At 43.1% G+C, this 14,915-nt stretch overlaps 1 protein-coding gene across 1 annotated transcript; it reads left to right on the top strand.

Annotated features, from left to right (window-relative positions):
* Positions 1-222: 222 nt before the first annotated feature.
* Positions 223-1,487, top strand: LOC122756540 (GATA zinc finger domain-containing protein 16-like). The gene is made up of 2 exons (XM_044006592.1): positions 223-1,204; positions 1,291-1,487. The coding sequence occupies exons 1-2, from the start codon at positions 223-225 to the stop codon at positions 1,485-1,487; spliced, it is 1,179 nt and encodes a 392-aa protein (XP_043862527.1).
* The last annotated feature ends 13,428 nt before the right edge of the window (positions 1,488-14,915 follow it).

Here is a 14,915-nt window from a genome sequence, read left to right as displayed (position 1 = left end):
TAATTACAGAAACTCCATTTCACCCGCGGACACTTAAGGATTCACTTTATAAGACACACATATTCCATACACACGGAGATCGGCAAATACACATCTTAACATTTTATTAAGTAATAGTAGTACTAATTATTTGTAAGACATAAGACTAGACTAAGCAAAACATAACACACAGACACACTCTGAAAGAGTAGGCAAGTAGGAAGTTAATCAAGGTAGCAGAAAATGGCAACTACAGGTGTATTGGAAGCGATCAAGGTGATCGAGTTGGTAGAGATTATTCCCAAGTATGATGGGGAAGGAAGTAAGCTAGACGGATTTATAGCTGCGGTAGAACAGATATTAGGTTTGATTAAAGGGGAGGAAAGGTCGAATGTAGGAGTTATAGCACTCAGAGCAGTTAGGAGCAAGATAATAGGAGCAGCAGATAGGGTCTTAGATCTAGATGAAACAGAGTTAAATTGGGACCAGATTAAGAAGACATTAGTGTCCCATTTTAAAGACAAGAGGTCGGAGCAGGACCTAATAATGGAATTAACCCATATTAAAGAAAAGAAGTTGGAATTAGAGGCTTTGTATACCAAGGTCATGACATTGAAAAAGGCGTTGGTGAGCCTTCTTAAGGCTAACGAGCAGAGTATGATACTGAAAGGAGAGAAGATTAAATGGTATGAGGAAATGGCGTTAAATGCCTTTGTGTCAGCACTAAAAGGTCCGATAGGGGTGACCATTAGAAATATGGAAGGGCTGAACATAGCGAAAGCCTATGAGATAGCTTGCAGGGAAAAGAACTTGATAGCCTTGGCAGAAACAAACTCAGATCAGGGAGCACAGGAGTCAACGAAGTCGCAAGGTAAGACTACTGAGGAAGTACAGAAACAAGTGGAGAAAGAGGAGCCCCAGACAATTGAAACCCAAAGGGAAACGGGCTTTTGGTCACAGTACCAGTGGGGTGGTAATAACCAACCTCCGTTTCCGATTCCATTTACCATGCCGAATGCGAATGGATGGCCTGGATTTGGGTTCTCATACCCAATGATGGGAAACCCATTTAGGACAGATAATTTTAACCAGCGAGAAGCCTACAATTATCAAAGGCCATATCGCAATTATCAGAATAGGAATCAGAGATGGAATCAAGGACAGGCAAACAGGGACAGACCATGGAACAATTATGGCCATAATAGTAACAATGGCAGGGAGAGAGGTCAGCTAGCAATTGAAGCCCCAAACAATACAGGGGCAGCGGAAGGTCTGGAATGTCCAGAAATGTTAATAATTCCAATAATTCAGGACAATCTAGGCAGACGTACAATTCGTACAATTCAAACAACTCGAACAACTCGAACAACTCAGGGCGGTCTTTCAATTCAAGTAATACCTCCGACAGGACGGGTAATCAAGCGCAGATCAGGGGACAACTGCATAACATTCAAGAAGACGAGGCAAATTTTTCCCAACCAGCCTCGAACAATCCACAGGATATTTAGGAACCAGGAAGAGTCATTCGACACTGCCTTATTTATTGGTAAAAATTGAATCAGGGAAATCAATAAAACTGCTAATCGATACAGGGTCAACCTTTTCATTTATCCGACCCGAGTTAGCACGACCTCAATACATAAGGAAATTAAAAGACCCAATAGCTATTAAAACCATTACACAGTCTCACGAACTTCAGAGAGAGGCATTTTTACCAACGTTCCAGAACTGGGAGGAGTTGGAAAAATAAGAATGTTTCTTTTTAAATTCCATCAATTCTTCGAGGGGTTGATCGGAATTGATGTACTCCAACAATTGAAGGCGGTGATTGATATGCGGGACGGATGGTTTGTCGTGGCGAATTTGAAACGAAAAATTCATTTTGTCGCATACAGACCATCGGAACTTTATACAATAGAAGCCGAATCAAAAAGAGTTATATCTATTCCGGTACAATTGGAAGACGGAGAATTCATATTGAACAGAACAATAATAAAAAAGGACGTAGAAATTTCAGAGGGTCTTTACAAGGCAGAGTCGGGACAAAGTTTGGTAGAGGTTACGAATTATGCAGAGACAGATCAGGAATTGTTTTTAGAGGAACCAATAAATGTTATAGAATTCAAACCCGCACAACATTTTGAGTTAAACAATATAGAAGAGGCTAGGACCTTCGACAGCTCAGTTGGTAGAGTGCCAATGGACAAAATCAGAACAGAGCACTTAAATGAAGAGGAGCTCAGAGAATTAAGTAAAATTTGTAGAAGATATCCAAAGATATTCCATAGAGAAGGAGACAATTTGTCTTTCACAAACGCAGTCAAGCATGAGATAAGAACAAGGGACGACATTCCCATCTATACTAGACCGTATAGGTATGCGTTTAAGGAAAGACAGGAGGTGAGGAGACAACTAGACAAGTTACTTGACCAGAACATAATCAGACATAGCCATTCACCCTGGAGTGCACCGGTATGGCTTGTACCTAAGAAGAAAGATGCGTCGGGAGAAAGGAAATGGCGAATGGTAGTTGATTATAGGAAATTGAATGAAAAGGTGATAAAAGATAGGTATCCACTACCAATAATAAGTGATGTGTTGGACAATTTAGGACGAGCTAAATACTTCTCGACGTTGGATTTAGCAAGTGGATACCACCAGATCGAAGTTCAGGAATCAGACATTCCTAAGACGGCTTTTTCAGCAGAGGGAGGTCACTTCGAGTATGTGCGAATGCCGTTTGGCTTAAACAACGCTCCTGCGACCTTCCAGAGGTTAATGAACAACATCTTTGGGGAGTTATTGGGCAAATGTTGCCTCATATACATGGACGACATCATGGTGTTTTCAGCATCGTTGCAGGAACACATTACTGACTTAGAGAAGGTATTTAAAAAGCTCACGGGAGCCAATTTTAAATTACAATTAGACAAGACAGAGTTCCTAAGGACAGAGGTAGAATATTTAGGACACGTAGTAACCCCGCAGGGCATAAAACCGAACCCGGGAAAGATCGAAGCAATAAAAAAGTTCACTATCCCGAGAACTAGGAAGCAAATTAAGTCCTTCCTGGGGTTGTTAGGTTACTACAGGAAATTTATTAAGGATTTCGCAGCGATAACAAAACCGCTGACGAAACAGCTAAAAGGAAAAAAGACGGTGCAAATAGATGAAGAGTATATTGAAGCATTTGAAGTGTGTAAAACACTCCTTTGCAATGACCCGATTTTACAATTTCCCGATTTTGAAAAACCATTCATCTTGACCACGGATGCCAGCAATTATGCTATTGGATCGGTGTTATCGCAGGGAAACCTGGGGGCAGACAGACCAATAGCATACGCAAGTAGGACCCTATCAACATCAGAAACAAATTATGCTACCATAGAAAAGGAAATGCTTGCCATAATTTGGTCAATAAAACATTTCAGGCATTATTTGTTTGGTACCAAGTTCAAGATAGTGACGGATCATAGACCATTAACCTGGTTAATGAGTATTAAAGAACCCGACTCTAAACTGGTGAGGTGGAGACTTCAGATGTTGGAATACGACTACGAAATAGTGTACAAGAAAGGGTCCTTGAATGTAGTGGCAGACGCATTAAGTAGAGTTCAGCCAGAGCTTAACGTGCTAGAAAACGCCTCAGAAAATGCAACTAACGGAGAAACAATACACTCTGCAGAAGAAGATTTACAGTTAGGTTTTCCGATTTCGGAAAAGCCACTAAATGAATACAACATCCAAGTGGTGATAGAAAAGGGAGAAACGTCCAAGGTAACTAAACAAGTTCCATTTAGGAACAAGATTAGGATAAATTGGACGGAGAAGACCTTTGATTATGAGACAATCGGCCGAAAACTCAAGGAAATTTTAAAGCCAAAGAGAACGGTAGCATTGCTAATACCGGAGGAATTGGTTTTAACCATTCAGGAGGTATACTGCAGGTATTTTGCCTACAGTAGATTGTATAGGGCGATAAGGTGCACAATATTGTTGCCAGATATAATCGAGAGAGGCCAGCAAGAAGAAGTGGTCAAGGATTATCACCTGAAGAGTAACCACAGGGGAATAGAGGAGACACTAGCGCACCTGAAGAGGAAGGTGTTTTTTCCTCACATGAAACAGGTGATAGCACAAACAATCAACAACTGTGACAGCTGTCAAACTCAAAAATACGACAGGAGACCCTATAAAATCAAGTATAGTGTGACCGAAACTCCAGACAGACCCTTGGAGATAGTGCATATCGATTTGTATTTCGTGAACAAGAAAAACGTTTTCACAATCATTGATAAATTTTCGAGATATGCATGGGGAATAACTATCCCAGCCAAGGAGAGTATCAACATTGTTAAAGCAATGAAGAACTTTATGGCCCTATTCGGAATACCCAAAAAGGTAATTTGCGATCAGGGAGTTGAGTTCTCGTCGAACCTCTTTAAGGATTTTTGTAGGCAGTACGAACTCGAACTGCATACAACGTCCTTTCAGCAGTCGTCGAGTAACTCCACAGTCGAAAGACTGCACTCCACGATTACGGAAATATACCGTTTAATATTGGAAAATAAGAAGGAAAAGAGATTGGAGCTTAAACATGAAGAGACTCTGAGTGAAGCGTTTATAACGTACAATAACGCCATTCACTCAGCAACAAAGCTGACTCCTCAGGAACTATTTACGGGCAGAACGCATGAATTCCTGAATAACGTGTCATTCAATAATGAACACGATTATTTACAGAAAATCAATGCGTTCCAGGCCGAATTATACCCAAAGATTAAGCAACGGGTACACGATCAAAAGGTGAGAAGAATCGAAGCAGCGAACACAGATAGGCAGGAACCAGAACCAATTCAAGTGGGGAATACAATATTTAGGAAGGAGAACAGAAGAGATAAACTCACTTCCAGGTTCTCAAAACACAAGGTGGTGGAGGACAATGTTCTAACCATAGCGACAGCGAAACCACAGAAAATACACAAAGAAAAGATCCGACGAATTAATAAACCAAACGAATGATATTAATTCCAGGTGGTCAATCGCCGTGGCCGAGGAGAGCGGACTCGAGGTAATTCCCTTGAGGGGGAATGAACCATTGGCCCAAATACAACTAGGAGTGGCAAGGGTAGTCCAGACGCACAAGACTTTTGTCCACATTGTAAGGTTGCAAGAATATAAAGATATAGTAGAGGGGATGGAAAGTACATTGCGGGAAGCTGCAAGAGAAGCTGAAACCAGAGATCTGGTCAAATCACTGCAGAACAAGCTGCAAATGATAAAGACCAGATTGGAAAATATATGTCCCAAGCACAGAAGGGCTAGAGGATTGATAAATGGTCTGGGCTCAGTGGTTAAAGCTATAACAGGGAATTTAGATGCGGATGACGCAGTAAAGATGGAAGAAGAGATAAGGAAGATGCGAGAGGAAGAGGAGAATTTGAAGGAAAGCATAAGGACGCAGGAAGAAACAGGCAGTAAGGTTAATATAATGTTCAAGAATCTAACGAAGTACATTAACGAAGAACAGAGTAGGGTAAGCACATTCATAAACAATTATAAGAATAGCATAAGCAAAACATTTTTAGAGGAGGACAAGAGGATTTACAGATTGGAATTCATCGATAGAATTTCACTTACAATAGACATGTTGGGATTGAACTTAAACGACGTTGCCGAGAGCCTCTTGTTGGCAAAGATAGGGGTAATCTCCAGGTTTTTATTCAATAGACAGGAAACGGACAAGTGTGTTCACGAGTTAGAAAACCAGGGGATACAATTGGTGTCGGAAGAGCACATGTACGAGTTTTTAGAATTGAGAGCCATAATGAACAACACAGACATAATATTCTCTATCAGGTTGCCGATATTCAAAAACGAAACATTTTCATTGCGTAGACTTATCCCACTTCCCATGAATAACACAGAATTTGTCATAACACCAAATTATGTGGCGATTCATGGAGATGAAATACTTTATTACAAACAAAAATGTCAGTTTATAAGAAACATATACATGTGTAAGAATGATAAAATTGTAAATCAGGTTAATGAGAAATGTATTAGAAGACTGGTTAGTGGAAAGGAGGCGGAATGCGAAACGAAGGATGCAGGATTCACCACAACAATATTCGAACCGGAGGCCGGATATATCGCTATATTCAACGGGGAAAACGTCAAGCTACAGACGAGTTGCGGACTGGAGAGGACGCTGAACGGATCGGCGTTAATTAAATTCACCCATTGCAAGGCGATGGTGAACAACGTGCAGTACGAAGCGGTGGAGAGGCTTGGCGCAGCAGAGTTGAAGTTGGACATACCTCAAATAATGACAATTAAGAGAAACAGAACAACCCAAGAATTGGGGATACATGAGTTAAGGATGGAGGATCTTGAAACAAAAATACAGATCAACAAAATACAATGGGGAACCACGATCCATAAAACAACGACCTACACGATGCTTGGCGTACTATTAATAATAGTAGTGGTCGTGGCCTATTTCCCGAAGAAGACGACCATTTTTACACCAGAGATTACGCCACATGCCACCTTCACTCCCACCATCGCTTCACCCGTTCCAGCAACTATATCCCCGCTATGGTCGGTAGTTCAGTCTGGGGGGGGAGGAGTTACCGCCTCAGCATTTACCCTCGGCGGTCCCCCGCCGAAACCCTCTCGACAGCCGGAGGTTTAGTCGACACCGTAATATCGGCCACCGAAACGCTGATCCATCCAAGCTACAGAACCGCATCCGCTCCCATTTCCATTTACTGTCGCATCAGCAAATTCCAATTGTATCAAACATAGCCGTAAAGAAGTATGAAGTAAAGAAATAAATTCATTCTGAAGTTAAACCTAAAAGAACCAAGACGTATTCTAATTTGAACTCCACGAACTCTTAAACGGACCTACATCTTAACTCGCGCATTACCAAGCTGTAGCTATCTTACGAAACAAAATTAGAGGCGCAGCTGGGGCCTTGCTCGTGTCTCACAACACTGTACTGAATTTCGATGCCATTTTGGCCAGGTTAGACTGCACGTATTCAGATAAGACATCCCTACGCCTACTGAGGCAGGGATTGGAGATGGTCAGGCAAGGGGACCTGCCTTTGATGCAGTACTATGACGAAGTCGAGAAGAAGTTGACGCTCGTCACCAATAAGATTGTGATGACACACGAACAAGAGGGCGCTGACTTGCTCAACGCGGAGGTTAGAGCCGATGCCCTCCATGCTTTCACCTCGGGCCTCAAAAAGTCCCTTAGAGCTGTGGTTTTCCCGGCTCAACCTAAAGACTTGCCATCTGCCCTGGCTCTGGCCAGAGAAGCAGAAGCAAGCATTGAAAGGAGCATGTTCGCAACTTCCTACGCCAAGGCCGTAGAGGAACGTGCGCAGACGTCTGGAAACGGCAAGGGCCGCTTCCAGGGTAGACAGGGAAAAGACAACAAAGAGGAACAAGGCCAGGACAGAAACCCACACTTTGTCAGGCGACAAAAGGGTAATGGTAATGGTCAGACCAACAATGACAACCAGGCGCAAGCACCTCAACCTATGGAGGTCGACTCGTGCTCCAATTTCAGGCAGCGCACTGAATATAATATGAATAATCCCAATGAGTCCAATGCCTCTAAGAGGAGAAATTCTTCGGACCGTTTCACAGGGCCGAGACGTCAACGCCTGAACAACATTGTCCAAGAGACCCCCAAAACCAATGACTCGAAGACAAAAGACCCCAAGCAGGAGTATGAGAAGGCAGCAAAGGCTGCCGTTGAGGAAATTGATAGTGACAATGAGTACGCTCCAAGCGATGACTCATTGAATTTTTTAGGGGGCGCTCCCGGTTGCCGTTCATTGAACGACGGTTGGCTGGGAGGACTTTAAAGATGTTAATTGACACCGGCGCGGCAAAAAATTACATTAAGCCCGTAAAGGAGCTAAAAAATGTAAGGCCGGTCGCCAGTCCGTTCTCGGTGAGCTCTATACATGGCTCCACCGAAATCAAACAAAAGTGCTTTATGAAGGTCTTCAAGCACAACGCTCCATTCTTCCTATTGAATTCCATTAACTCGTTCGACGCTATTATAGGCTTAGACCTGTTAACACAGGCCGGAGTCAAGTTGAACCTAGCTGAGGAGTCTTTAGAGTATCAGGGCATTTGTGAAAAACTTCATTTTTTCAGCTGCCCTAGTGTGAACTTCACGGATGTGAATGACATTGTGGTGCCTACCTCCATTAAAAAGGAGTTCAAGGACACAATTCTGAGAAGGAAAAAGGCCTTCTCTACTTCACACGAAGCTCTTCCTTTCAACACCGCTGTCACTGCCACAATTCGGACAGTAGACAACGAACCGGTGTACTCGAGAGCCTACCCAAACCTCATGGGTGTTTCTGACTTCGTGAATAACGAAGTCAAGCAATTGCTAAAAGATGGCATTATCAGGCCATCAAGGTCTCCATATAACAGCCCGACGTGGGTTGTTGACAAAAAGGGCACTGACGCGTTCGGTAACCCGAACAAGAGGTTGGTAATAGACTTCAGGAAGCTCAATGAGCGCACTATCCCGGACCGTTACCCTATGCCTAGCATTCCCATGATTCTAGCGAATCTGGGAAAGGCAAAATTCTTCACTACCCTTGATCTTAAATCAGGGTATCACCAAATTTACCTCGCGGAACATGACCGTGAGAAGACGTCGTTCTCGGTAAACGGCGGCAAATACGAGTTTTGTCGTCTACCGTTCGGCTTGAGGAATGCAAGCAGCATTTTTCAAAGAGCCTTAGACGATGTACTAAGAGAACAAATTGGGAAAATATGTTACGTCTATGTAGATGACGTAATAATTTTCTCAGAAAATGAGGCCGACCATGTCCGCCACATCGATACGGTGTTAAAATGCCTAATCGATGCCAACATGAGAGTAAGCCAGGAGAAAACTAGATTCTTTAAAGAGAGTGTAGAATACCTCGGCTTTATTGTCAGTAAGGACGGAACTAAATCCGATCCGGAGAAGGTGAAGGCCATTCAGGAGTACCCTGAACCAGATAGCGTTTACAAGGTTAGGTCCTTCCTTGGTTTAGCCAGCTACTACAGAGTCTTCATCAAAGACTTTGCTGCCATAGCCCGCCCGATCACAGATATCCTAAAAGGGGAAAATGGTTCGGTGAGCAAACACATGTCTAAAAAAATTCCTGTTGAGTTTAATGAAACTCAACGCAACGCGTTCCAAAGGCTGCGAAACATACTAGCATCCGAGGATGTTATACTCAAATACCCCGACTTTAAAAAGCCTTTTGACCTTACTACAGATGCTTCGGCAAGTGGTATCGGTGCAGTCCTATCCCAGGAGGGCAGGCCAATCACCATGATATCGCGTACCCTTAAACAGCCCGAGCAGAACTACGCCACAAACGAAAGGGAATTGCTGGCGATTGTATGGGCCCTAGGTAAGTTGCAGAACTTCCTGTATGGCTCTAGGGAAATTAATATATTTACCGACCATCAACCCCTCACTTTCGCTGTTGCCGACAGGAACACGAATGCCAAGATAAAGAGGTGGAAATCTTACATAGACCAGCACAATGCCAAGGTTTTCTACAAACCTGGCAAAGAAAATTTCGTGGCAGACGCCCTCTCTAGGCAGAATTTGAATGCCTTACAAAACGAACCCCAATCAGACGCTGCGACCATTCACAGTGAGCTCTCCCTGACCTACACGGTCGAGACCACGGACAAACCGTTAAATTGCTTTAGGAACCAGATCATTCTGGAGGCAGCACGTTTTCCGCTCAAACGGAACCTGGTGCTCTTTCGAAGCAAATCTAGCCACTTGATCAGCTTTACTGATAAAAGTTGGCTATTAAAAACACTTAAGGAGGTGGTAAATCCTGACGTCGTGAACGCTATTCACTGCGACTTGCCCACTCTGGCAAACTTCCAACACGACCTCATTTCCCACTTTCCAGCCACCCAATTTCGTCACTGTAAGAATGTCGTGTTAGACATAACCGACAAAAACGAACAGATCGAAATCGTCACTGCTGAGCATAACCGTGCTCACAGAGCCGCGCAGGAAAACATTAAACAAGTCCTTCGGGATTATTACTTTCCTAAAATGGGCAGTTTAGCTAAAGAAGTAGTAGCTAATTGTAGGGTTTGCACCCAAGCAAAGTATGACAGGCACCCGAAAAAGCAAGAGCTTGGGGAAACGCCCATACCCAGCTATACAGGTGAGATGGTGCATATTGACATATTCTCAACCGACAAGAAGCTATTCCTGACGTGTGTTGACAAATTTTCTAAATTTGCAATAGTGCAACCAGTGGTGTCTAGAACAATAGTGGACATCACAGCACCCCTGTTGCAGATCATTAACCTGTTCCCCAATATCAAAACGGTCTATTGTGACAATGAGCCCGCATTCAACTCGGAAACTGTCACCTCAATGCTCAAGAACAGCTTCGGCATTGACATAGTAAATGCGCCCCCACTCCACAGCTCGTCCAATGGCCAAGTTGAACGGTTCCACAGCACATTGGCAGAAATCGCCAGGTGCCTGAAGTTGGACAAAAAAACGAATGACACAGTAGAGCTAATCTTGAGGGCAACGATAGAATATAACAAAACCGTGCACTCAGTTACTCGTGAGAGACCAATTGAGGTGGTTCACCCAGGGGCCCACGAGCGCTGCCTAGAAATCAAGGCAAGATTAGTAAAGGCTCAGCAAGACAGCATCGGAAGATGCAACCCATCCCGGCAAAACCGCGTGTTTGAGGTGGGAGAACACGTGTTTGTAAAAAACAACAAGAGGTTAGGAAATAAGCTAACTCCACTATGCACCGAGCAAAAAGTGCAGGCAGACCTGGGAACGTCTGTTCTTATTAAGGGGAGGGTGGTCCACAAGGACAACCTCAAGTAGGCATCCCCTCTACAGTTAGGTAGTAAGTTATGTTAAGGAAAACCCGAGCACTGTAGTATCACCTTGTCTTTAATTTCCAGGTTCACCCTCATGATGTTCATGTCCTTGGTAGTAGCGAATGCTCGGATCACCGACTTTTCGCATGCCAACTACATTCCTGTGTTAGATGGGGATGTGCTGGTGTTTGAACAGCGTGACCTCTTGAAACATTCGAGTAACCTTTCCGAGTACGCTAGTATGATAGATGAAACGCAGAAACTGTCTGAGTCCTTTCCCCATTCACATATGCGTAAGTTGCTAGAGGTCGATACTGACCATCTTAGAACCTTGTTGTCCGTTCTCAAAGTCCACCATAGGATCGCTAGGAGTCTAGATTTCTTAGGTACAGCCTTAAAGGTGGTGGCGGGCACTCCCGATGCCACGGACCTCTTAAAGATTAAGATCACAGAGGCCCAACTAGTAGAGTCTAATTCCAGGCAGATAGCTATAAACTCCGAAACCCAGAAACAGATAAATAAGTTAACTGACACCATCAATAAGGTGATCACTGCCCGTAAAGGCGACTTGGTTGACACTCCGCACTTATATGAAGCACTACTGGCAAGAAATAGGATGCTGTCTACAGAAATTCAAAATTTAATTCTCACTATTACTTTGGCCAAATCAAACATTATAAATCCCACAATTCTTGATCATGCCGACTTGAAGTCTCTTGTAGAACAGGATACCCCAATTGTCAGCTTAATAGAAGCATCTAAGATCAGAGTCCTCCAGTCCGAGAATAGCATTCATATTTTAATTGCCTACCCTAGAGTCAAGTTCAGTTGCAAGAAAGTCGCCGTCTACCCTGTATCTCACCAACACACCATCTTGCGCCTCGACGAGGACACACTGGCCGAATGCGAACATGACACCTTTGCGGTCACCGGATGCACAGATACCACACACTACACGTTCTGCGAGCGGTCTCGGCGCGAAACTTGCGTGCGCTCACTCCATGCTGGAAACGCTGCTCAATGCCACACTCAACCCAGCCACTTGCGAGAAGTAAACCCCGTAGATGACGGCGTTGTGATTATCAACGAAGCCGCGGCTCACGTTAGCACTGATGGCAGCCCCGAAACACTGATAGAGGGAACCTACCTGGTAACCTTCGAGCGAACGGCAACCATCAACGGCTCAGAATTCGTAAATCTACGGAAAACACTAAGCAAGCAGCCAGGCATTGTGCGTTCACCACTACTTAGCATCGTTGGCCACGACCCTGTGCTCAGCATCCCTCTGCTACACCGGATGAGTAACGACAACCTACATTCCATCCAAAACCTTATGGATGATATGGAATCTGAAGGCTCGCCTAGACTCTGGTTCGTGGCTGGTGTGGTCCTAAACTTCGGCTTGATTGGCTCTCTCGCCCTTTATCTGGCATTAAGGAAAAGACGAGCCTCCAGGGAGATACAGCGCACCATCGACACTTTCAATATGACCGAGGACGGCCATAAACTTTAGGGGGGAGTAGTTAACAATTAACAATGTATTGCTTCGTAGCAACTAAGTAGCTTTGTATAAACAATGCTGACGCGCCAGAATTGGGTTCAGCGCTCCGCGCAAAGAACGCCTGGCAGCGGAAAGCTGACACTTCCTATCGGGAGTGTTGCTTCACGCTGCAAGAAATGCTGAGTCGGCTTGCCGACTTGTGGTGGCGCGATGCATTGCTCGAGGGTAAACTTAGTTTCAATATTGTCTTCTACTCAGTTCAAATCTTGTGTCGAAATAAACCACAACTTGCTCCGGCTTACTGCCGTTAAACACAATTGTTCTTATTTACAATCAAATCGCTATCGCCACAAGGCTAGTGATAATAACTAAGGGGGCGAAGTCAAGCCCTCCAACATAATCTCCGTAAACAGTGTCTAAGACGAACCTCAGCTAAAGAAGGAAGATCTCTGGACCCACCGGAACTTATATAATTTACACTTTCATCAGTCGCATCGACTTCATCTAGGCTCTTTATCAGACTACAGATGAAAGGCAGAAGTTAATCTTTGGACACATCGAACGGAACATCAGTGGCGATGTTATCCGCGCCCTCGGAGTGACCAACCTCAGCAACTGGAGTGAACTCAGGACTCAACTTATACTTAACTACAAGCCCCAAGCACCGAACCACCAACTTCTAGAGGAATTCAGGAACACACAATATCGAGGTAACATTCGTCATTTCCTTGAAGAAGCCGAAAGAAAACGGCAGATACTTATAAGTAAATTAGAACTAGAAAACAATATTACTGAAACCACTCTATATACTAGATTAATACAAACCAGCATCGAAAATCTAATTCAAAAACTTCCAAGCCACATTTATCTCAGAATAATTAACTGTAATATTCCAAACCTGAGATCATTAATAAACATATTACAAGAAAAAGGTCTTTACGAGGCACCAACCTCAAATAAAGATAATATAAAGCCAACTTCAATTCCAAACAAAGTAACAAACACTCCCCAAAACAGGCAAATGAGCTATCAAACCAGACCCCTTGCACCCTTCCAACCATTCTATAACAACGTCTATCAACCCTAACACCAAGCATATTCTCATGTACCCAGGTTTAACACAAATCCGATACCTCAATATCAAAATAGACCTATCTACCCACAACCTAACATACCTCTGACACAAGCACCCAGACCAAACACAGCTTTTAACCGACAAAATATTTTTGACCAAAATCGCTTTGGACCTAGCCACACTCACATGCCTACAACATATCCACAAACCGGAAACGTACAGACTAATAACCCAATAAAAAGACAGAGACCATCAGACAGCGGACAGTCTAAAATGAGCACAGAAGAGGTAAGATACCAAGAAGTATCGTCTAATCAACCCGAATATCCTTATAAATATAATTACTATTATCCCTACTATCCAGAATATTTTCAACCTCAGCCTTATCCCTATCAATCGAACTATACCCCAGAATTAATTCAATGTCCTCCTGAACAGAACTATGACAATTCAGAAACAACAGAAAAGGAGACACCGACAACAAATGACAACGAACCAGACGACCCCGAACAAGCAGAAAATTTTCGGCTAGTAGCCCCGGATCAAGCCAATATATAACGATCAAACATATTAATACCGAATTGAAATGTCTTATTGATACAGGATCTACGATAAATATGCTCACGCGAAATATTTTTCAAACACCAACACAAGAAACCAATTACCTAATCCACAGCAGTAATGGCCCGTTAATAATTAATGAACTTACGAATATACCACCTAACAACTACTTCCCTATTGCCCAAGAGTTCTTGATCCACCAGTTCTCAGATCATTATGACATGCTGATTGGACGCAAATTGTTGTCCGAAGCCAAAGCAATAATCGACTATAAAAAGAAAACTGCCACTCTATTTAACAAAATATACAAGATAAAAGACGGTAACAACATTACAGAACAGAACCATATTCAAATGGACACTTCATTTCCACAAGACCCCACTTACTTAGAAACCTCCACACTTCAGGAGAACTTGTTCCGATTAGAACACCTTAACGTAGAAGAAAAACTGAAACTAACCAATCTACTGACAAAATACCAAGACATCCAATTTCGCGAAGGTGACAAGCTCACGTTCACAAACCAAGAAAAACATATTATTAACACCACACACAATATCCCCGTCTACTCTAAAGTTTATAGTTTCCAACAGACATATGAAAAGGAAGTAGAAAAACAGATCCAGGATATGTTAGAACAGGACATTATCCGAGAAAGTAATTCACCATACTGTAGCCCCATTTGGGTCGTACCTAAAAAACTAGATGCTTCTGGACAGCAGAAGCTTCGTATCGTAATAGATTATAGGAAATTGAACGAAATAACAATAAACGACAGATACCCCATACCAAACATAGATGAAATATTAGGGAAACTAGGGAAGTCAAATTATTTCACAACAATAGATCTTGCAAAGGGCTTTCATCAAATAGAAATGGACTC

The sequence above is a fragment of the Drosophila santomea genome, chromosome X (genome assembly GCF_016746245.2).
Source record: "Drosophila santomea strain STO CAGO 1482 chromosome X, Prin_Dsan_1.1, whole genome shotgun sequence".
NCBI lineage: Eukaryota > Metazoa > Arthropoda > Insecta > Diptera > Drosophilidae > Drosophila > Drosophila santomea.
This window is presented reverse-complemented; position numbering and strand designations above follow the sequence as displayed.

Excerpts from the sequence above, each read along its gene's own strand:
- LOC122756540 (XM_044006592.1), top strand. The coding sequence starts at position 223 with ATGGCAACTACAGGTGTATTGGAAGCGATCAAGGTGATCGAGTTGGTA. Across the intron at positions 1,205-1,290 it reads TAACAATGGCAGGGAGAGAG|GACAATCTAGGCAGACGTAC; the intron begins GTCAGCTAGCAA and ends CCAATAATTCAG.